This window comes from Mustela lutreola, chromosome 4, assembly GCF_030435805.1.
Source record: "Mustela lutreola isolate mMusLut2 chromosome 4, mMusLut2.pri, whole genome shotgun sequence".
Classification (NCBI taxonomy): Eukaryota; Metazoa; Chordata; class Mammalia; order Carnivora; family Mustelidae; genus Mustela; species Mustela lutreola.
This window is the reverse complement of record NC_081293.1, coordinates 97,237,418-97,262,655: the sequence shown is the minus strand read 5'-3', so window position 1 is coordinate 97,262,655 and position 25,238 is coordinate 97,237,418. Positions and strand designations below refer to the sequence as shown.

Below are 25,238 nucleotides of genomic sequence, written 5' to 3'. Positions count from 1 at the left end.
AATAAATGCTGGTTCTTCCCCTTTCTTTCTGCCTGCCTTCTTTCTGCAGCTGGACCTCAGTGTACCTGTGATTCACAGGTCTTGAGACAGCTGTCCAGTGAAAGGAACAGTGTGTTCCACACACGTGGAACAGACCACCCGCAGAAGGTAAAGCAGATCCTGTGTGGGTTGGATAAAGGGTAGGCTGGTGCTGAGTCAGCGGGCAAGGAGGACTTCTTTTCTGAAAGTGTTGTCTTCTGGCCGGGACCCCAAATAGAGACATCTGAGGATGGTTTCCTGAAACTATAGGACAGACCCAGAGGCACGACTGTGTTCAGGATAATAAGAAGTCTGGGAAGCATGCCAGATAGAGAACAAAAGACATAGAATGGGAGTGCGGCCCTAGCAGGGACTTTAGGCTGAGAAAAAGGTGGAAAGAAAAGATCATGTCAGGCTGTGGAAGACCATGATGTCAGACTAAAAAGACCAGATTTAATCCGATAATCAAGAGCCACTAAACATTTTGAATATTCCATAGAAAACATGGAATCATCTCGTGAAACGATACACATTTGCACTTTCACAGAGGCTTCTGATTTCTAAATGCCGAGCACTGAAAGGTACTGATGAATCCAGTGACGTTTGCTCAGGAAAACGAAGGACAGGGTTGTAGATGGGAACAAATCGCATCCTAATCTCCCCTGCTCATCACTGTTGGATCCTCCAGGCAGAAGAGACTTGAGCTGGCAGAGAGGGAAGAACTGCAGACCCCAGGAGAGCACCAAAAACCAACAACACGCACAGGCTCCCTGTGGTCTGCGTTTGAACAGCAGGACCCAGGGCAGTATGACTTCCCCTCTAAGTTTCCTCTCTTCAGGCTACCCCTCGTCTCTACCATGGGATTCGATTCCTTATTCCTTGTTACATCCTAATTAAGACATAAGAACCTGAAGGGTTCCAAAATGATGAAATTTCCACTCCTATGTCTAGAACAGGAGAAAGAAAAAGGCAACAAATTACTTTATTCACCCCAAAGAGAGAAAATAGAAGTTAATGTGTTACAGATGCCACTAGAAGTCTCTCCACAGCGGAATTCTAGGACAGAAGCTAGCCAGGAATAAATGTTTGAGGGCCTCGGACACCAAAAACTTAACTTTGTGGTTCCTGAAGTTATAAAAGGGCCAGCATCTAAAGAACAAGATAACACTTGTATCTGCCAAGGTTTCGGATTTTTCTTGGGTCCACTCTTCTCACAGCATGGATGTGATTTATTTAGACTATCAAAGAGCTTTTGATAAGGCTCTCACAAATGCCTATTATTGAAACTGGGTAACCATGGTGTGAAAGGAAAAAGTCCTATCAATGAATTAAATGGATTAAAAACTGCTGGAGAGGCAAAGAGGCAAGAAGCAGAAATAAATGGCCAATTCTCATGTGGGGAAAGGTTAATGATCGAGGGCTCTTAGGCTCTGTGGGGGAATCAGACTGATACTTCACCAACGACCAAGACAGGGGAGCCCCATGCCATGTTCTCCAAGCATCAGCCCCACACAGAGCCCCCATTGATCAAAGAGTCTGGGGCATAAGGAAGAGATGCAAGCAGTCCAGGGAAGGGTAAATAGGTAAGGAACGTTGTTGATTCACCCAGAGATGCCCCAATCCCAGGCGGACAGAAATAAAATTATAGTAGCAGAATTTTATTGTCTCAGAACTTTGAAACACACTACGGAGAAAGACAAGGGCTCTTTCAAAAGACAAGACCAGATATTGGAACAAAAGTACTTCATTTATGGGCATGATGAAGGGGGAAAATGTTCCACACTGAAGAACAGCTCATGTGGGCATTTAGATCTGCAAAAAAAAAAAAAAAAAAGCAATGCCTACTCTATACGGAGAAGTTTAGACATACACAAAAGTGAAGCAGGTAGGAAAGATTAGAATTAGCACCTTTTTTTTTTTCTTTTTCAACATTTCCTTAGCAATTCAGGGTCTCTTCTGGCTTCATACAAATTTTAGGATTGTTTGCTTCCAGCCCTTTGAAAAATGCCTGTGGAATTTTGATCGGAATGGCACTGAAAGTATAGATGGCTCTGGGCAGTATAGACATTTTAACAATGTTTATTATTTCGATCCATGAGCATGGCATGGTCTTCTATCTTTTTTGTCTTCTTCAATTTCTTTCATGAGTGTTCTGTAGTTCCTCGAATACAGATCCTTGACTCTTTGGTTAGGTTTATTCCCAGGTATCTTAAGGTTCTTGGTGCTATAGTAAATGGAATCAATTCTCTAATTTCCCTTTCTATATTTTCATTGTTAGTGTGTAAGAAAGCAACTGATTTCTGTACATTGATTTTGTATCCTGCCACATTACTGAATTGCTATATGAGTTCTAGTAGTTTGGCAGTGGAGTCTTGGGTTTTCCATAGAAAGTATCATGTCATCTGTGAAGAGAGAGAGTTTGACTTCTTCTTTGCCAATTTGAATACATTTTATTTCTTTTTGTTGTCTGATTGCTGTTGCTAGGACTTCTAATACTAAGTTGAACAAGAGTGGTGAGAGTGGGCATCCTTGTCGTGTTCCTGATCTCAAAGGGAAGGCTGTCAGCTTTTCCCCATTGAGGATGATACTCACTGTGGGTTTCTCATAGATAGATTTTATGAAGTTGAGGAATGTTCCCTCTATCCCTATACTTTGAATTGTTTTAATCAGAAATGGATGCCGTATCTTGTCAAATGCTTTTTCTGCATCAGTTGAAGGGACCTGACTTCAAGCTTTACTATAAAGCTGTGATTACCAAGACAGCATGGTACTAGCACAAAAACAGACACATAGACCAGTGGAACAGAGTAGAGAGCTCAGATATGGACCCGCAACTCTATGGTCAAATAATCTTCAACAAAGCAGGAAAAAATATACAGTGGAAAAAATAACTTCAATAAATGGTGCTGGGAAAGTTGGACAGCTATGCGTAGAAGAATGAAACTCGACCATTCTCTTACACCATACACAAAGATAAACTCGAAATGGATAAAAGACCTCAATGTGAGGCAGAAATCTATCAAAATCCCAGAGGAGAACATAGGCAGTAACTTCTTTGATATCGGCCACAGCAACTTCTTTCAAGATATGTCTCCAAAGGCAAAGGAAACAAAAGCGAAAATGAACTTTTGGGACATCATCAAGATCAAAAGCTTCTGCACAGCAAAGGAAACAGTCAACAAGACAAAGAGGCAACCCATGGAATGGGAGAAGATATTTGCAAACAACACCACAGACAAAGGGCTGATACCTAAGATCTATAAAGAACTCCTCAAACTCAACACGCACAAAACAAATAATCACATCAAAAAATGGGCAGAAGACATGAACAGACACTTCTCCAAAGAAGATATACAAATGGCTAACAGACATATGAAAAAATGTTCATCATCATTAGCCATCAGGGAGATTCAAATCAAAACCATATTGAGATACCACCTTACACCAGTTAGAATGGCCAGTTAACAAGACAGTAAACCACATGTGGTGAAGAGGTTGTGGATCAAGGGGAACCCTCTTATACTGTTGGTGGGAATGCAAGTTGGTGCAGTCACTTTGGAAAACAGTGTGGAGATTCCTTAAGAAATTAAAAATAGAGCTTCCCTATGACCCTGCAATGGCACTACTGGGTATTCACCCCAAAGATACAGATGTAGTGAAAAAAACGGCCATCTGTACCCCAAAGTTCACAATGTGGCAATGGCCACAGTCACCAAACTGTGGAAAGAACCAAGATGCCCTTCAACGGATGAATGGATAAAGAAGATATGGTCCATATATATACAATGGAGTATTATGCCTCCATCAGAAAGAATGAATATCCAACTCTTATATCAACATGGACGGGAATGGAGGAGATTATGCTGAATGAAATAAGTCAAGCAGAGAAAGTCAGTTATCATATGGTTTCACTTACTTGTGTAGCATAAGGAATAACATGGAGGACTTTGGGAGATAGAGAGGATAAATGAGTTGGGGGAAATCAGAGGGGGAGACAAGCCATGAGAAACTGTGGACTCTGAGAAACAAACTGAGGGTTTTGGAGGGGAGGGAGGTGGGGGTTGGGTGAGCCTGGTGGTGGGTATTAAGGAGGGCACGTATTACATGGAGCACTGGGTGTGGTGCATAAACAATGAATTCTGGAACACTGAAAAGAAGTAAAATAAAATGAAAAAAAAAGGACATATTAAAAATCACAATGAATTTTGAAAGACTGAAACAAAAATAAAATGAAATAAAATAATATTAAAAGAATTAGCACCTTTTTCTAAGAGAAAGTTGAAAGATTTGATGCAGGTTTTAACAAAAGCATAACATGTCATGTACGGAATAATCTGGAAATCAAAAAAATCTGATTAATATTAATCCCTTGTGACCCATAACTCAATCTGGCATTTTCAAAACATCATCATGACAAACTTCCCAAGAGAACTTTCGACTTAACCTTTCTTTGTCTCCGTTTCTTCATCTGTAAAATGGGAATAGAATTTACCTCACAGGATAACTGTAAGGGTTAAATGGGATAGTCTATGTAGAGCATTTAAAGGTTAAAAAAAAAAAGTTAAATTATTTTTATTAGTATTGTTGTTATTAGTATTTACAATAGACTAAACCCAAACACACATGCTATAGAGAAGAGATCTATTTCAAGCCATTGTGATTTTCTTATCGGTATCATTCTTACGAGTCAGTACTCATTAAGACACGTAAAGTACTTTCAAATAAAGAACAGAAAACATAGCTTTGAAATATCTTTCCACTAACCCGTTCTGCGAAATGGAAGAGAATTACAAATTAATCTAAAAAAGGCAAAAAAGAACATACACATAAATACGCACACAGACACAAACCAGGCAAATGCTAAGGACATATTTATTCTTAAATGTACCAAGAGTAGATCCAAGCTTACCGTGCAGACAGTATTTTGATAAGCTCTTTTCTATTCTGTACACGAAGGTGGTTAGTTTTATACTTGGAGTCATCAATTAGTTCGGGCAAATTCAAGATCTAAAAAGGAAAAATAATTTTAATGCATAATTCACAATTTTTCACGTACCTGCCTGTGAGTGTTCCAGGCTTACCAACATGCTCCCCAGGATCCTTCCTTGCTGACCTTTACACTTCCAGACAAAGGCAAATAGAGCAACAAAGGAACAGAGATGGAAGGATCATGCAAGCAGGGCAGGAGATGCTGGGACTAACTTTGTCATTTATGAGAAGTTTGGGCTACATTTAGGTATGTGCCTACAGATGGGAGCACAGAACAAAAGTTATCAGATCCTCACAATAAGTCTTGTCTAGAGAGAGTAGGTACAGAGAGACAAAACCTGATAGAACTGACCTAGTTCCAAGAGCCAATATCGTAACTACATATCCGCACTTACGTGAAGCCCAGAATCAACATAAATCTTGTAGGTACGTCCACTTATTTGTTCCACACGTAAATAAAATAATATTATTCGTCCCAGAAGCCCTATCCAGGATGTTGTACAAGGTGCTAAAATAAAGGAAAAGCACATACATTTGCCCCAAATGTCCGCCATTAAAACAATGTCAAATTAAAAGATATTCTTCCTATAGAAGTGTCACTATTTTTCTTTACTATGTCTCCCTGAAGGAATAACAAATAGAAATGCTTTGATATACTTCCTCTTTTGCTCCTCCTCAATAAAGGGAAAATCTATCTTGCAAGTCCCTTTGGACATCTTGCAATTTTAACGAGACCATAATGAAAGTACCAAGTGGATTTGGGATGGAAAAGAAGTTTTTATAAAGAATGTGTGGAGGCAGTGTTTGGCAGTTGTGTTGGAAAGTCAGAAGGAGCATTTATGGGCTCGGGGCAGGCCATGGGGCCAACAGAAAGCTTCGCTACCTTGAGTAATGTATTTGCTTGAAATATAAACATGTAATGGTTTCATTTGTTTCCCATAGTTTAAATACAACCAATCCATTAATCATCTCACAAAGGACAGAGAAGTGAAGAAGTTTCCCTGGAGTAAAGAGAGCATCTCCACTCTGTCCTTTCTCTTTTGCGGGCTCCACTTCCTCGTTTCCTTGAGGAATAATAAAGACAACATTACTCCCCCAGATTTTAAAAAGCAACACCACATAGAGCGGCTTTCCTAAAAACCTCCGTGTCACCCCAGCTGATTTCATGACTTCAGAAGCAGCCACCAGGCTTGTACGGGTATGGAAACCCGCCCTCCCCTCTCTAGGAGTGAATAAGTCATTTCCGGAAGAAGCAAGTGCCTTCCCCAAATCACAGGTTAAACCTGGAAATCTGGCCTCACCCAGAAATAGTGTAAGCTGCATAAAAAGCTGCTCAGTCATTGTACTCAGTGGTAACCAGGATGCCCTCGGATGCTGTTCTCTGAATTTGACTCATCGGACCTCTTTTCTCTGAGCAAGTTGGTATGAAACAGTGAGTCAAGGTAATTATGGTTCTGTCCTTAGCCATGCTGCCTTTCACAGTGTTTCTAGAGAGACTGCTTCCAGTGCTGTGATCACAACCAGCCCTTACGAGCTTGAGGAAGCATCGCCTGGGCGAATGAAGCAATGTCAGCGAAAGTGCCTGACATACTGAGCAGCAAATACATGTGATATAGTCCAACGAGGTACTATTTCCCCCCAAAGAAATAATGAAGTGTGGGCTTATTGAGGAAGGACGGGAAAGAGGGAGGAAAGGAAGGAGAGGAAGAATGTCTTTAATGAAACTTCATTTCCTATGAACGTTTCTACTAGACGTAGAGTTCTGGGTGGACTGTTTGGTGCCAGGTGGCTCTGGGCTCCCAGTTTCTGACAAAAAGTCTGCAGTCAGCTGAGGCTGTGTTTCCCCACAGGTAACCTATTACTTTCCTCCAGGTGCTTTCAAAACCTTTTCCTTGGTCCTTCATTTTCAGTGGGAAGACTTGGGTATGTTTAGGCATGGATTTACTTGGGTTTATCTTATTTGGGGTTTGCTGAAATTGTGAAATCTGTAGGTTTTTATCTTTCACCAAGTTTGGGAAGTTTTCAGCAACTATGTCTTCAAATATTTCCTCAGCATGTATTCTTCATCCTGGGATTACAATGAGGGGCTCCTCCTGGGATTACAATGATATCAGTGTTAGACTTTTCGTTACCAACCTGAAGGCTCCTGAAAATCTGTTCTTTCTTTCTTCCATTTCTTGGGGGAGGGGACCATCTTTTTTTCTCTTTCTCTCTGTTGTTCCAGATTGAATAATTTCTATTTACCTATTCTAAGTTCCTTGGCTTAGTTCCGTTGTGTTACTGGGCTCATCTGGTGAGGGGTTTCTTTTTTTTATTTGGTGGTCATATTGTTCGGTTCTCCAGTTTCTAGCTGGTTCTTCTTCCTACCTTCTTTTTCTCTGCTGGACATTTCTCCTTTCCCATTTATTTCAACAGTGTCTGTGATGCCTGTTGGAGCATTTTTATAATAGCTGTTTTAAAGTCTTTGTAAGTTAATTCCAACATCTGTGTCCTCTTGGCATTGGCATTTATTGACTGTCTTTTCTCATGCAAGCTCTGGTTCTTCATATGCTGAGTAATTTTGGATTGTATCCTGGATGTTTTAAATAGTATATTATGGGCCTCTGGGTCTTGTTTAAATCCTACAGCAACATTTTATTGTTATTGTTTTTAGCAAGCAACTGATCTGGTTAGGTCCAGGCCGCAAGCCCCAACCTGCCTTCTGTGTGCTTTGGTTCTTGTGTTAGTTCAGTTCTCAAAGCCCCTGCGATGCTGTTTGAGTCCGTCCTGCGTGTGTCCCACTTAATGTTCAGGCTGCCTCCTGAGCAGTATTCTGTGTGTTAACTTGGTTTGCAACTTCTTTGGTGGGATGGTTAAGATCAGATCAGTGTACATGCAGCTCAGGGCTGAGAGCCCAAGTTCACAAACACCTTCAAAGCTCACTTTCCAAAGCTCATCCCCCTCGGCAGACTCCCTCCAGTTCCCTGGGGCTCCCCTATAGTTAGCCTACTTCCCTGCACACTTCCAGGGTGGAGGTCAAGCAGTGGGAGGACAGAGGAAAAAGCCACAAAGATTCCTCCCTCTTTTTGAGGGGCAGATGCAGGATTTCCACACTCTCTCCGCTATTAGAGCTCACTTTCGTGCTCTTCACTCCAGGAACAAAGGGCATCTCCTAAGACTCAGCTCTGTTTCCTAGTGCCCATTTCCATGTTTTTGGCTCCACTGTATCCACGAAAGGAAATCACTGTAGAGAAAGCTGGTAAACTTAATTCTGGTTTGACAGTTTTGTTTTGTTTTGTTTTTTAAGATAATATTTATTTATTTGAGAGAGAGAGAGGAAGGGAGAGCACAGAGGGAGAGGGAGAAGCTGAGCAGGGAGTCTGATGCAGGGCTTGATGCCGGGGCCCTGGGATCATGACCTGAGCTGAAGACAGACGCTTAACCGACTAAGCCCCTCAGGAGCACTAGAGGTACTTTATTTTTTTTTCAGAGGTACTTTAAATTCTGGTGTTCTTCCCTGGTTTACCTACCACTACTTACTTTTCAGCATCCTCTTAGAGTCGGTCCATACATTCTTTTTTTTTTTTTTTATTTTTTTTTTATTTTTTATATACATATATTTTTATCCCCAGGTCTGTGAATCACCAGGTTTACACACTTCACAGCACTCACCAAATCACATACCCTCCCCAATGTCCATAATCCCACCCCCTTCTCCCCAACCCCCTCCCCCCGGCAACCCTCAGTTTGTTTTGTGAGATTAAGAGTCACTTATGGTTTGTCTCCCTCCCAATCCCATCTTGTTTCATTTATTCTTCTACCCACTTAAGCCTCCATGTTGCATCACCACTTCCTCATATCAGGGAGATCATATGATAGTTGTCTTTCTCTGCTTGACTTATTTCGCTAAGCATGATACGCTCTAGTTCCATCCACGTTGTTGCAAATGGCAAGATTTCATTTCTTTTGATGGCTGCATAGTATTCCATCGTGTATATATACCACATCTTCTTGATCCATTCATCTGTCCATACATTCTATCCAGGTTTTATCATTATATTCAGTGGAAGAGACAGGGAGAAGTGTGCTTACTCTATCTTATCCAGAACCAGAATCTCCAAACCTAATTTTTATAGAGGCCATTTACAAAGCACATTCTGTGAGCCAGGACTGGACTGAGTACTTTACTTATCCAATCTAACTCTTACAAAACTCCAAAAGTTATATATTAGGAGAGTTATATATCATAATCTTCATTTGACTGTAAGAAAACAGATGCTTGGCCAAGATTAAGTGTCTCACCAGAGGTCACCCAACTAGTGTCAAGACTCATGGTATGCCTTAGAAGTCTGCTATCACGTCCTCAGACCACCCACTCCAGCATCAACAATAATGCTTACTCGAACTGGAGTTTCCTGTACCCCACCTCAGACATGCTAAGTCGAAATTTTGGGGAATGAAGCTCCAGGAGATTCCCTCTGCATGCTGAAGTTGAGAACCAATGCACATTCCCTGCAATACAAGAAACCTTCAGTCTAAATGACTTTTAAAAGGATGTCAATGTACTTCAAATAGGAATACCCATTAGTATTGGCATCAATCAGCTTAAAATAGCTTACATATGCTCATGTTCCCTACTCTTCTGTATCATGTTAAGAGACATAAAATAGGATTTGTTTTAAGCCAAGGTTCACTTTATATGCAGAAAGATTTTCTGAACGCCAAGCCTTGAACCCCCTGCTCTTGTTCTCACTCTAATTCCTGACAATAAGAGCTCCTTAAAAGGACCCATCCCCAAGTAGCATTAGTCAGCCAGTATATCAAATTCCATTTTGGAAAGACAATAGGCCTAAGTAAATTCTATGCATTCATCACAGACAATACTGCTATATTTCTCCCTAGGAGATAGAGCTGCCCTATCTTTCACTATTTACTTGGCAAAAGAACCATTGATGGGCTTACTATAAAAAACTGGGGACCTCATCTTCCACATGGCCAGTTTGAATGGCAAGCCCCTCAGTAATAGATAAATCTGAACAAAAAGTACTTAGGAGAAACCCACTATTTATGGAAAAGGGAAACAGGCCATTTTTCTTAGGTTAAAAGGGTTTTTAGGGCAAGTTTACATGTAAGGATATATAAAGTCAATCAGTTTGCAAGGTTGCTCAAGATGCCTATAAATGATGGAAATAACATTAAAATCCTCTACTCACAAAACTTTTCTTGAGTATCTCAAAGGATTTGATAGACATTGTCTTAAGCCTCATAACAGGGATTATTATTCATAACTCACATATGGTAAAAGAAAGGTCAAGTATGCCATTCTCAAAGGCCCTCTAATGCTCTCCTTTTAAACAAATGTATCATAACACACCATCCCAATAAGTCATATTTTAGTACTGAAACTTATGGCAAATATTCCACTTTGAAACAAAAATCTTTTTCAAAAAAACGTTCTTATGGATATTTATGAGGAAGTTCAAAAGTTTCAAACTGATCAGCAGTAATGAATCAAAAATAAAAAGAATTCAGTACAGTTATTTTCAACAGTGAAGAATATGTCAACCAGTAATTCCCCCCCTACACACCCCCCTTTCTGGAGAGAGAAAACTCCAAAACATATGGCCCAGGAAGAAAATCTGTACTCATTTATAGCAATGAACTGGCTTTTACATCTCTGCAGCTAGAGTACGTAAATGACTTCACAGGCAACGGCTTCCGTATGTTTCATATTTTTAACATTGACCGTTCATAATAAAGATTCTTTGATCCTAGATCAAATGTTTGAATCCATTTTCTCTCCGCTTACTCAGAGTCACCGTTATGAAAGCTCCCCTCTTTCCCACCTCAGATGTTCCAGCTTTTCCTGCAATAGGAACTGTCTCTATTTGTCACCTTCTCCGCGGTACTTCCCACCGCTTTGCTGTGGTTTTCCGCTGTGCTCATTAACCTCTCGCACAAAAGAGCCACAGTGATAAATAATTTTTGTACATAAGAAGTTAATGACAATAAAGAAGGTTCCCCTAAGGAATTCACAGGCATCTTTAATGAACCTGAAGGCTCACAGTGAGTGGTTATCTATGATTAATTAGTACAAGAAAATAAACTGCCCATCAGAAAAACATCCTCAACAGGTAAGACTTCTTTTTACCTGTAAGAGAAATTAAAATGAAAACTTAAATGTAGATTTTTAAAGCTAGATTATACTTCTGGGGTTAGAACTGGAAAAAGTGAACAGGAACCGAAAGACTTAAATTAAAAAAAAAAAAAAAAAAATCTAGGTTAGTAGTAAAGTATCAAATAAAAAAAATCCAAGTGATGCCAAAAACTTAAAATCTTCAACATAAAATTATCCTTAATGACTCCAAGGCCTTTTTTAAAAAATCTTGTTGAGGAACAACATTTTTAATACAATCTTAATTGCTAAAACTTAAGTTAAAACATGAACTCTGCAGAAAGGTACTCATTAAACAAAGGCTAATTTGAAAAAAAAATGTTTGGTTTTCTAGTGGCTAAAACAATAATTTGGTATTACATTGTATTTGGGCTTAATTAGGTCTCACGTTGTTAACAAAGAAAAGAAAAAAAAAAAGGGAAAGCAAAAAGATAAAATATCCTGATGCTAAAAATGCCTTTAAAATGAATTCTTTTTCTTTCCCTTTCCTCATTGGAGTAATAGTCGAGGTCATGTTGGTACTATACACTTTGGTTCATTTCAAAATATAGCTAGATACCTCAAAAAAAAAAAAAAGTCAGTATGCTAATTCAGACCATGTCCTTAGCATTTGGAGTGTAAAAATTGCACAGGGTAGGGGAGAAAGTAGGGGTCTCGAGCTAGCTATAGACCTAAGGACAGTGACAAGTCATTGCATAGATCATTGGCCCATCCCACTGATTACTGATTACCTTGCACACAGTAGCAAACTGCTGATTGTTTCCTGCTCCAACCACAAGATATCCATCCTTGGTTTTAAAAGCCTAAAATAAATAAATGAATACATAAATATATAAATTTATATATTGAAAATACCACAGAAGTTAGCTTCAATTTCTAAAACTTCTACACAGAAAGCATGTTCTAAATCAACATTATTAATTAAAACCATATCAATTAATTAGTATATTTTGCTTTTATATATGCATAGTTATTTTTATGTGGCATTTTCAAAGCACTCTCCAACTCTTCCACTAACTGTTGTAACATGGGTGGGGGTAGGGAACTTAGAAAAATAAAGAAAAGTCTAAACTAAACTAAAATAGTTTTGTTGTAATAGTAACACAAAATTCTATATTCATTACTGTATGATTTGTTTGGCTATTCCAAAGTTTTATGCTTTCTTTGTTTCCATTTTTCCTTGGAGGGCAAAGAGCAAGAGGGTACACAGCTTTCTACGAAATGTAAGAAGAATGAAGGGAAGGAAGGAAGGAAGGAGGGAGGGAGGGAGGTTCCTAAGCTGATAGATTTCATCTTTGAAGATCTCAAATGTAAACTCTTGGACATCATCACTCTTCTGTAAGTGAAAATTGGCACATGTGAATCTGTGTACCTCATGTGGTTTTATGTACCTGAAAAATGTTTGTCGCTTCTAGGAGACATATTTCTTAGAGCAGCAAAAAGAATATAAATAATTGATACTCCCACCTCCCAGAGTCCTAGACACTCTGGAGAACTCCCTTCACATTTGATCACAGTGCTGGCTGGAGGAACCAACCTTTACCCTCAGAAGGCCTCGTCCCCATTTTTCCTTAAGTAAATGAGTTTCTTTCGTTTCCTTCCTTTTTACATAAAAATTGTTCTGTATCTTCACCTAGTTTTTCTTCACTTACCGCTGCCTCTGAGAAAGATGACCTCTATCTTCCTTGCCAGGGCTTGCTCCTACGCTAACCCTGGTGCCACCTTCACTCACATCCTTCAGAACCCTGCGGTCATCTTTAATCTCTTTATTCCCACTGAGTCCTTTTTCTCCACCTACAATTAGGCTCAGGCCTACACTAAAAATATTAACAGCAGGAAAACAAAATTTCCATCAGTCCTGACATGCTTCTCAAACTATCTTGAGATTTTCTTCCTTCTCTCCATCTCTAAAAGATACAAAATTTCTACCTGCCTATACTTCTTCACCAATACCATATTCTGATGCTCTTTGTCATCAGGATTCTTACCCCAACACTACACTGACACTATTCCTTCTTGACCCCGCTGTATTATTTGGTACTGTTAACCATCCCTTCCTCCAGGAATCTATCTTATTTCTAGGCTCCAACTTTGGTTCATCTCCAATCTCTTGACCTATATTCCATATGCCCCCTCTCATGATTTTCTTCTTAGCCTTCAGCATTCCTTAAGGATCTGCAAGGGGTCTTCCACTACACTTGCTTCTAACGGTAGCCACTACGCACACGTGGCTATTGAATATAATTAAACTAAAATCAAATTAGCCATTCACAAAAGACCACATATTGTGATTGCATTTCTATGAAATGTCCAAAATAGGCAAATCCATAGATAACAGAAAGCTTAGCGGTCACCCATGGCGGAGAACATTGGGAGAATTTGAGGAGCAACTATAACTGAGTACTTGGTTTCTTGTGGGGATGATGAAAAGGTTCCACAACTGTGGTAATGGTGGAACAACTCTGTGAATACACCAAAAATCACCGAACTGTCCACTTCAAATAGCCAGATTATAGGACATGTGAATTATATCTCAATAGAGATGCTATTAGGAAAAAATTAAAGTAACAGTTCAGTTCACAGATGCACTGACTACAAGTCAAGCCTTCCATAGCTACATGCGGCTGGTAGCTGCCACATCAGCACAGATAGACAGCATTCCCGTCATTGCTCAAAGTGCTGCAGTGGGGTGCTGGGAGACCCAAGCTGGTAGTTTGTAGGTTTTCTTTTTATTCTACCTACCAGGCCTAACCTGATATCTGAAGAGTGTCAGGCAATGAATAAGTGGTTGTAAAATGTAATGAATCTCTCAGATAACTGCTCCCATGTAATAGGATTGTGGCTAAAATGAATCTCAAGCAAAACACTGTAATGGGGTTTATTCTATTTACATTTTTGCTTGCTTTGGTAATGAATGCTACTCAAAAGATAACACATGAACTATTTTAAATGATTATTTTCCCAGTTCACAGGGTAAAAGCAAAGTTAGTATTATAAATAATGCATTAGTGTTTCTCAAACCACAGAAAGGGAATTTGCAGTGGACCTGTGAGAGAGGGGCAGAAGCTTTTGAGCAGAGATGTCTCAACAACATAGTTGACAGCGTGAAGGTACACACGTTGTCTGCTTGCATGTTTGCTTTGCTTTGTTTTGTTTTGTCTAAGTTGGGGAGTGGGTAAGTAATGTGAAGTAAAAATGTGTGTTACCAAGAATAATGTGAAAAAAGACTTTCAAAAATTTTAGATTAGTGACATGATATTCAGCAAGTTTACATTTTGGAAGATACTCATTTCCTTTTAATTAATGCAGAAGAGTTTCTTCCTTAAGCCTTAACTATACCATGAAATATTTCTTTATCAATATATAATTTGTAAAATTTCGAGCACAGAGAACTAGTTAATGATCATAGGAAAATGAAGACTGATTAGTAGCTGAACCAACAAACACAATTAAAGGTCACCAAATAGATTTGTAAGGATGAAGGTAAAAATGAGCTCTTGAAATACTTATTTGTCCCCTGTTACTATTGCTACAGTGTATATTTAATAAATATATTTTAAGTAAAAACTTAAAACAATACTATTGGCTGACGACTAAATAATTATGTCCGCCCAAGTTTCACATGTTAAAACCCTAATCTCAGTATGATGGTATTGTGAGTGTAATAATTAATAAAGGGAAATCTCACTAAATTGAAGTCAGGAGACTAGAAGGAAAAAGTCATACCACTCGGTGTCAATTACAAGAAGAACTGTCAGTTACAGACCCGAACAGAAGAATAATCAATAGGAAAGAAGGATCGATTACAGACCCCACAGGAAAAGATGTACATTTGACCCCTGAACCACACCAATGCCCCGAAACACAGTTGAAAATCCAAGTATAACTTTTGACTCCCCCAAACTTAACTACTGATAGCCTACTATTGACCATAAGCCTTACCAATACCATCGATAGTCTGCTAACATATTTTGAATCTTAGAGGTATTATATACCCATATTCTTCTAGTAAAGAAAGTTAGAGAAAAGAAAATGTTAAGAAAGTCATAAGGAAGAGAAAATACATTTATAGTACTGTACTGTACTTATGGGAAAATCTCGAAGTATAAATGAACCGGTGCAGTTCAAACCCATGTTGTTCAAAGGCCACATGTCCACTGAATCCTCTACACGAAATCAACAGCCCCTGCAGCTCAGCAAGTGAGAAACCATCATCACCCTGAACTCTTGCTTTCCTCTGGTGGTCTCTCATTCAAAACAAATCCTCCCAACTTCCTCCTTCATCTCCATAAAATAACATTCCTCCTCTTCTTTTGTTTGAACTTGCCTTGCTTTTGCCATAGCTTGTATGTCCTGAGTACAGTTATCTGTTATTCCCAAATAAACCTATTTTCACTTTAAAAATAATCGCCAAGTTTATTTTTAAGATTAGCAGAAGCAAGAACATGGCCATCTGCGAATCACGAAGTAGGCCCTCACCAGATACCAAATCTGCCTCTGCTGGGGTCCTGGATTTCCCAGCCTGGAACACCATGGGAAAAGGGCAGCAGAAATTGAAAATCTGGAAAATTCCCAATCTATCCATATTGTAAAAAAATGAGAAAGCATGGTCAGAAGAAAACACCAACAGTGTGGCCACGTGACTGACTGACTGTCCTTCAGTGAGTAAATGGATAAATAAATATCCAGACAATGGAGTATTATTCCACGCTAAAAAGAAATGAGTTATCAAGACATGAAAGACACGGAGGAACCTTAAATGCATACCACTAAATTAAAGAAGCCAGGCTCACTAGACTGCAAAGTGTATGATCCCAGCTATATGACATTCTGAAAAAGGCAAAACTATGGGTACAGTAAAAGGATCAATGGTTGCCAGGGACTGGGAACAGAAAGAGATAAATAGAACACAGAGGAATTTTAGGGCAGTGAAAATACTCTGCATGATACTATGATGATGCCTACATGTTATTATACAGTTGTCCAAACCCACAGAGTGTACAACACCAATTTGTGTGTTGTGGACTCTAATGTCAACTGCAGACTTTGACTATACTATGTCAGTGTAGTTATAGAAGTTATAACAAACATAGCACTCTGGTGAGGGATGTTGACAATGGGGGGAGGCTGTGCACGGGTAGGGAAGAAGGTATACAGAAAATTTCTGTACCTCCTGTTGAATTTTTTTCTGAACCTAAAACTGCTCTAAAAACTAAAATTTATGGATTTTTTTTAAAAAAGGACAGCAGGAATCATCCTTGGCATGATGATAATATTCTGTATCTTGATTGAATCCATATCAGTATCCTGAGTGACACTGCACTATAGTTTCATATAATCTGAAAATGGAGTGAACTGGGTAATGGGTACACAAGATCTATCTCTATTATTTCTTAAAATACATATGAATCTACTGTTATTTCAAAAACAAAATTAGGTTTAATTTTTTTAAGTCATCATGTATTAGATTAGGGCCCTGACAACAGAGATGGAAAAAAACAGAATCAAGAAATATTTAGAGCAGCATTATTTACAGTAGCCATATTATGAAAGCAGCCCAAGTGTCCATCAATTGATGAATGCATAAGGAAGATATAGTATACACACACATACACACACACAATGGTTATTCAGCCATAAGAAAGAATCAAATCTTGTCATTCATAATGACATGGAAGGAGCTACAGAGTATCATGCTAAGTGAAATAAGTCAGTCAGAGAAATACAAATCTCATATGACTTCATTTATATGTGGAAAATTAAAAAATGAGCAAAGGGAAAAAAGAGAGAAAGACAAACCAAAAAACAGACTCTTAATTATAGAGAACAAACTAATGGTCACCACAGAGGAGATGGGTGAGGGTCTAGGTGAAATGGGAGATGGGGATTAAGGAGGGCACCTGTCTTTGGGGTAAATACCCAGGAGTGCAATTGCAGGGTTATAGGAAAGTTCTATTTTTAATTTCTTGAGGAATCTCCACACTGTTCTACCCCAAAGATACAGATGTAGTGAAAAGAAGGGCCATCTGTACCCCAATGTTTATAGCAGCAATGGCCACGGTCACCTGTGGAAACCATGGAAACTGTGGAAAGAACCAAGATGCCCTTCAATGGACGAATGGATAAGGAAGATGTGGTCCATATACACTATAGAGCATTATGCCTCCATCAGAAAGGACGAATACCCAACTTCTGTAGCAACATGGATGGGACTGGAAGAGATTATGCTGAGTGAAATAAGTCAAGCAGAGAGAGCCAATTATCATATGGTTTCACTTATTTGTGGAGCATAACAAATAGCATGGAGGACATGGGGAGAAAGAGAGGAGAAGGGAGTTGGGGGAAATTGGAAGGGGAGGTGAACCATGAGAGACTATGGACTCTGAAAAACAACCTGAGGGTTTTGAAGGGGCGGGGGGTGGGAGGTCGGGGTACCAGGTGGTGGGTATTATAGAGGGCACGGATTGCATGGAGCATGGGTATGGTGCAAAAATAATGAATACTGTTATGCTGAAAATAAAAAATAAATTTAAAAAAAAGGAGGGCACCTGTCATGGTGAGCACTGGGTGATGTATGGAGGTGCTGAATCACTATATTATACACCTGAAACTAGTATAATACTGCATGTTAATTAACTGAAATTAAAATAAAAACTTCAAAAAATATATTTAGGTGGTAAAATCTGCTATAGTTGGTAATGACTTGAATGTGATGGTCAAGAGGTGAAGACTGGGGGAAAGCAAGATGTCATGGTGAACTTTAGGTTTCTGAGGAGCTTTTGAGATACTCCTGTGGAGATTCCAAATGAACAGAACTTGGAGACCAGATGCAAGTCTGAACTGTAGGGAGAACTTGAAAATGGTTTATTATAATCTATAAGCGAAGCCATAACACAGATGAAGTCATGTAGGAAGAGTTCAACAGTTGAATAGGAAAAAAGTGGGGAGCCAAGGGATGAGTCTGAAGGTCACCCCCATCTCAAGTCCAAGCAGAAGAGGAGTTAGCCACAGGAGTAAGAGGAGGACCAAAGAATGCCCACAAGGTGGTCTTTCCTTCCCTCAACAAATGCTGTTCTGGTATCACAATGTGGATCGAATGAACTTTGAAGTGAATCAGGGACAAAGTAACAGTTAAGAGAATGGGGAGAGCACATGCAAACATCTGTTTGATAAATCTGGTTGTAAAGGAAAAGAATCAACAACACACAGAGAACATAGACTGAGCACATGCAGGTGCCATGTTGGTGTGGTTGTAGGAAGATGAATGAGTTCCCACTAAATGCTTCTACTTTCCTATGAAATAAGGAGTGAGGTCAGCAACTGAGAGCAGGGTTGGGACACATGAAACTGGAAGCCTGAAAAGAGTGTATAAGTTCTGACGTCCCACTGAAGAGTGGAACAGCCGAGTGACAAGATACACGTAGTCGTGTTGGAAGCCCCACTGAGTGATAGTCTCCAACATCTCTCAGTCACAGACATAAAACAAATGGATATTTGCATTTACTGGGATATTGTCAGATGAAAATAACAACAAAGTAAAAGATGCAGGAAAATTGGAAAACTGGCCATAATGTTACTGGGTGATGGGCCATGGTCTAATTGGATATGGAAAAAGATGGTGAAGATGGGAGGAGGCTATAGATAGGGCAAAAGGAAAGATGTCAGTGGATAAGAAATCCTGATGAAGTCAAAGAACAGTCATGAAGGAGATGCTTGTACATCCAAGGTGGAAAAACAGGAGACCATGGATGGTCACCTTGTTAAATACTTGATTCAGTGCTTGATGAAATGAAGCAGATCCAGTGAGATGTGAGAGCCACAGTATAAGATCCATAGACTCATTGCCAAAGAGTAGGGACTCAATAGATAGCATTATTATTAAACAATTACTAATATACTGCATCTACCTAAAAGGTACTTCCAACTGTGCTCTAAGCCCTTAGATCCTGACTTTTGGGCCTTCATCTATCTCCAAACAACTCCTCTCTTTCTTCTTATTACCTTAGTCTCACTATCCATACTGAACAAGTGAAAACATGCCCTACACACACATTGCTAACAGGCTTTCCATCACAGGGGGAATTCGCATCAAAAGTACCTAATTGGGCTATGTACTCTCATGGCTAGAGTATTTCTCATATAAGGAATTCAGGCCTCAGGAAAAAAGAAGCCACTGCTTCTGCATGAAATGCTGAGGGAGAGGGAAACAGGGACCAGTGTTTACAGCTTTAAAAGGACGAGGCCAAACCCAAGCCATTCCTCTTAGGACACCAGATTTATTATTTACAGGAAAAGAAATGCTCCTTGCTGGGGGTTGTGCTGATTCAAGGGTGACAAGTGTCACTGGTAGGGGAGATCACACAGAAACTTGACAATTTTCTTCACATTCTAGTCACAACATACTTCCTTTCTTGGGGAAGTAGGTGTTTCTCAGACTGAGAAAAATACTGATGGGTCAAGGGATTAGCCATCCCAAGGAAACTGCATGACTTAGAAGCAATCTGGGAAACATGAAGACAGAGTTAGAGTTCAGTTCCTCTGGTTAGAGCAGCTTCAGGTATAAAAGGGACCCCATTGAGAGACTGAAGGCTGGCCATATAAGATACAGGGGTACAGAACACTGAGCAGACATGATGTCAGAGAAATAAAAGGGTCAAGTTGGAATTCCCATTGCTCTTGGAATTTTCTTTTGCTTCCTAGATGCTCTGCTTTCCCAGTTTCCAGGCATGCTAACCTGGATGGATAATCTCTTAATTATTGAACTGCCTATGATTAAAAACACATAAATACCTCCAGAAGTTCTACAGCAACTCAATATACCAGACGGTCAAGAGGAAAATGAAAAAAAAAAAAGTAAAACTGAAACTTTCTGTGTCACCCTCTTAAGCTATCATATTGACACATAAGTATTTCTTCTGGTCTAAATAAAGTACACAATGAGTAGTGCATCTACTTCAAAAACAAGAGCAAAAACTCCTGGGCCTCCTGGGGCTACCTAAGTCTTAACAAAATTTTCTTCCACAAAAGGTAACTGTTGCTAAATGACTTCATCATCCACTGGAAAAAGACATTCCCTGAAGTTTAACTCACTGCCATGAGAACGTTTTCTGGAATGTCAAGCAGTTACTGACTTTGGGTCTGTGCTAGTACATCGTGACAAATATAGAGCAATATTTCCTACCACAAACAGTTCAGTTCACCTTATGGTGCCGAAGCTGGCTGAGCCAGATGGCAACGAGGCACAAACCCGCTTACAACTCAAGAACAGTGTCCTCCACGGGATGGGACCCTGCAACAAGTGGATAAGTAAGGCCAGGAGTCCTTCATCTCGCCTACTATTTGGCTTTGTCTGGACATCCTTCATCATCGTGAATAAGCCACTTTGAAGTCTTATTTCTAAATACAAACCCTGGCCTTGAATTGTAGAATAGCCTTGAGAGAGACATGATCTCCTGCAATCCCAGATCCAGGCCGGGATTTTCCAATTCCACAGGAAATCTGACTGTTCAAAAATATACTGGAGGTTCTTCAAATCAATTCAATCTCACTAAAATCAAACAGATCTGCGGTCTTCAATCACCCAGTTTCTGACACTGGATATGGAGACAGTGGCGAGGAAGAAAATGGAAGCTGTCTTATTGTTTCTATATTCTTCACAAACTGTCAATGGGTGTTATTTTTCTTATAGAATAAGTCCTTTGTCATGAAAGCCTGCTGTCATCATAAAAGATGCAGTCATCATGCATCTTGGACACAATGGAATATGGCACATGGTGCTATTTTTACTGGATGGTATGGGCCAGGAACTGATTTTGATGATCCTCAATTGATTTCACTATAAAGAATGGTAAGTCAGATTATTTGAAATAGCCTACCAAAAGTGCCTACCATTTAATGGCAAGTGACAAAAATCTTAGACAAGTTCATATTGATTTTTCAGGAGCACTTCAAGGTAAAAATTTCTTGACTGTATTAATTTTTTTTTTTTTAAGAGAGAGCGAGTAGCAGGGAGTGGCAAGGAGGGAGAGAGAATCTCAAGTAGACTCAAGTAGACTCTAGAGAATCTCAAGAATGCTCAGTACAGAGCCCAATGTGGAGCTCAATCTCACAACCCTGAAGTCATGACTTGAGCCAAAAATCAAGAGTTGGAGGCTTAACCAACTGAGCCACCCAGGCACCCCTGCGTAAAGCATTTTTAAAGTGTTCTCTGCATGTTGTAGCAACCACAGTCCCATACTAGTTATATCTCGAACATATTACAGCAATCCCATAACCAGACCCATACTAGTTACAGACTATCCATGAAAATATTATTTCTGACAGCAAGCCTACACTGATCTCAGACCAGTTCAAAGCATTCACAGACCAGAACTTTATTCAAGATGTCACTTTCAAGCAAAAAATCAAGCTAGAAAAGGATATTAACTATAATTAAAATAAGAATATTCTAAAAAAATAAAAATTAAAATAGAATAAGTATATTCTAATGTAGATCACAGAGTGGCTTGCCAACAAGGTTTTCCAAACATAGCTTAATTCCATTATATTTCAATATTTTTCAGTGACAAAACATAGGACATCCACAGTAGGAAGAGAGTTGGGGTGAGGCTCTGACATTAGACCTACACTCTAGACCTAAAGAGTCACTGGGTACAAGTCCAGTGACAGAAGAATTTTCAGCCCAGAGTCTGAAAGGTTTGAATAACATGGCTCAGGAAAGCAGTCAGCAAGATAAAGTACAGAGGTACAGGTAGGGGACAGGGCGAGAAATTCTGACCGAATAATTCTTAAAAGTCCTACTGCAGGCAGTTGGCCACTGAGATGTACAGACAGAAGTTACAGGGTCCCACTGATAGGAAAGAGGCTCAAAGTCTTTCCTCCAAATTCCTGCACAAGAAATTGTGAAGATAAGGCAAAAGGTAGAGGGACAGGAACCAGGCAGTTAAGTAGATGAGTAACTCAGAGTCGGAGACAAAAGCAGAAGCCTGAGCCTTTGAACAAAGACATATGAAGCAAAGAGAGTGACCCGTGAAGGTCTGGTGGGAAGGTAAGAATGTAGAGCCCACTGTAGTTACACCCAGGACAATATCTAGCATGACAGGCGCTTCGTACATTTTGTTAAATCAAAGCCAATGTATTAATGCTAGATCACAGCAAACTAGGCATTTCGGGAGCTGTTACTATAGAGAAGGCATGGTGGCAAAACTGGACATCATGCAGTAGAAGAGATGAGGAAGTGTCAATGATTCAAAGACAGGCATGTACTGATAATGGCAAATATACTTAGCATGGATTTCCACAAGCTTTCTTCCTCACTGATGATTGCCTAAATTTAAAGGTGAAGATTAAGTTTAAGGGGAGCTGGAGAATATAGGTCCTATAGTTGGAACAATGTGGGACATAGTCTCCCTAATTAAGGACTTCTCCTTCTTTCCATGGCCAAAATTTAGCCCATGTACAATGTCCCTTTTCAGAGGCCATTTTAGTTGGCTGAAAGATCTCTTCCCTTATCTCCCTAACACTCATAGCCAAGGTTTTCTCAGCCCGTCATGATATTTGGAGGCAAGGAAGCTTCCATCCTGTAGAATATGAAGAGAATTCTCCTAGCATCTCCCATTGGGCAAGGATTCATTCATACTGCCACTACCTCCAGCCACCAATTCCTTCATCATCACCCCAATGCAGTATCCAAGACAGAGGTTTTTATGGAACTCTGGTACTCCATCTTGAAGCATATAGGATCACCCTTAGTATTCTTTCCATCAGACCCTCCAGATAGTTGCTACCAAGTAACTAGATGTGAACTGGAATTGAAATTTATTTTTCACCCAGTATAAAATGGTTCCTGTACGGAGGCTTGGAATCAAACTCTACAGATTCTCAAAACATCTTTGGACTTGGCCAAAAATCATGGGAAGCTACTGAAGTTACACAGTGGAGAACAAGCACTTTAGTAAGGCCCTGCTAATTCACAGGAAGAGGTAAGATGCAGTCCTCATGGGATAATCAAGTATCTAAAACAAGTCAACTCAAGGGTCAGAAAAAGGGCACAGGAAAGATCTGTCTTAAATATCTGCAAACATTTCTAAGGAAAGTGATAGAAAAGGTGGTAGGCTACAAATTCAGACTTTTCTGAGACTGCCATACTTCAGGGTCTGGACTGTTCCCATACTCCTTCTCCAGGTGATCAGGACCTGGGAGCCTAACTCAGGGCATCTAACGTGTATGTGAGATTAAGGTAGACACCAAGGTGATGAATTACCACTGTAGAGTGAGAAAGAACCATAGTAGAAGCCAGAATCTTGGAAGACTAAATGTTCCATAAATTATCTCCCTGGGAAACTAATAATCAGAAGGCAAAATTGTCAGAATTAAGCATGGATGAATTACTTCTTGTCTCAAGTCTACATGCATCTGGATACTGAGTCAAGCCTGAATCTGTCGTTGGAAAGGTCAGTAGAGTCTTCTGTGTGTGGCTACAAGAAATAGGGGGAAATAAGACTTCTCATTCAACAGAAGGAGTCAGGCTGAATTACTAGAGAAAGAGATCTCAAAATGCTCCCCAACCATTTACATTTCATGAAATTCTCTCAAAAGAAGAAACAATGCACTCTGAATATTATTCTACACATTCCTGTTCTAATCACTGGTGACCCAAAAAAGTTGGACTCACATGGGCACATACACCATGACTGAGGTCATGGGAGTGTTATGCAAAGTTATTTTGCATCAAAATTTAGACCAACTAGGAGGCTTTCCCTTCCAAAGTAACTTAACAGCACAGCATTCTTACAAACAACCTGAGAAGAATTTTCAGTAAGTCCTTCCAGTAGGTCAGAAGGTGAAGAAAGCAATAATTCCTTTCTGGTCTCCATAAGCACTTAAAGAGAAGATATTTGGTACTTCTGTGCATCCCTGTCAACATTAACAGGTCATATTAGCTACAAAGTCAAAGGTAGCAGGAGATTCTGCTTTATTTTAGAGTTTATCTATATGAATAACTGTTATATTTTAGTTCCTATGGGACTCACGTTCTGTAAATGAAGGTGGAAACTTGTTCTGCATAAGAATTTTTATGCATAGGGGCGTCTGGGTGGCTCAGTGGGTTAAAGCCTCTGCCTTTGGATCAGGTCATGATCCCAAGGTCCTGGGATGGAGCCCAGGACTCTCTGTGCATCAGGGAGCCTGCTTCCTCCGCTCTCTCTGCCTGCCTCTCTGCCTATTTGTGCCCTCTGTCTGTCAAATGAATAAATAAATAATCTTTTTTTTTTAAAGAATTTTTATGCATAATAACAGAATGTGCTGGAAATAACTTACCCATTCCCTGTGTCTTCAAACACTACAGTCCCTCATCTCAATGGCATTAAATATGTTTAATTTCCACTCCATTCCAAACCCCACTTGAAGAAGCACCTCCACACTTCATGTGGCTGACCATTCCTCATCCCTGGTTGACTAGAATAGTGTGGATACCAATCCCAAGCCAGCTAATGGATTCACTGGACAGGGATCAATTACACTAACTTGAGAATTCAAACATCATGTTCAGGTAGGGCTGAGATGGCCACAGTAGGCTTAAGTAGGCTTAACTAAGAAAGCCTCAGAAAGGCCACAACCGAGACAAAAGATGAGATTACACAAAAGAAACAGATACGGACCTGATTCTCATGAAACCAGACTATGCTTTTGGTTCTGAAAAATCTCTATAGCCTTACAGTAACCACCCCCTCTTATCTGCCTCATCTCTATTTATCAGAATTAGTTTGACTGAATTTCTGTTTGTTAGAACCAAAAAAGACTTAATCATAGATTTCCTAAACTGTGCTATATGATGGAAATTCAGGATCAATATACGACTGGAGTTCTCTTGCTAGAAAAGTTCTGGGAAGCAGCAAATGAGCAGGTTGAGCCAAATGAGAAGGTTGGGTCTATATCTTATGGACTCGATGTCTATTTGCCTAGCACAGGGCAAAAACAACAACAATAACAACTAGAGATCAACTAGAGATTTTAAACTGGTATTTCCCAAAACTAACTCCACAAAACACTGTTCCAGAAAGTGTTAATGACAATGAGT

The 25,238-nt window shown here is 39.7% G+C and overlaps 1 protein-coding gene across 15 annotated transcripts in view; it reads right to left on the bottom strand.

Annotated features, from left to right (window-relative positions):
* SUGCT (succinyl-CoA:glutarate-CoA transferase) overlaps positions 1-25,238 on the bottom strand; it is an 811,293-nt gene that overhangs the window by 450,459 nt on the left and 335,596 nt on the right. For all 15 annotated transcript variants that reach the window (XM_059170572.1, XM_059170564.1, XM_059170578.1 and 12 more), the window contains 2 exons: positions 11,893-11,964; positions 4,928-5,025 (listed from right to left, as the gene is read on the bottom strand). In XM_059170572.1, the coding sequence (XP_059026555.1) occupies positions 4,928-5,025; positions 11,893-11,964 (170 nt within the window). The remainder of the gene's footprint in view (positions 1-4,927; positions 5,026-11,892; positions 11,965-25,238) is intronic.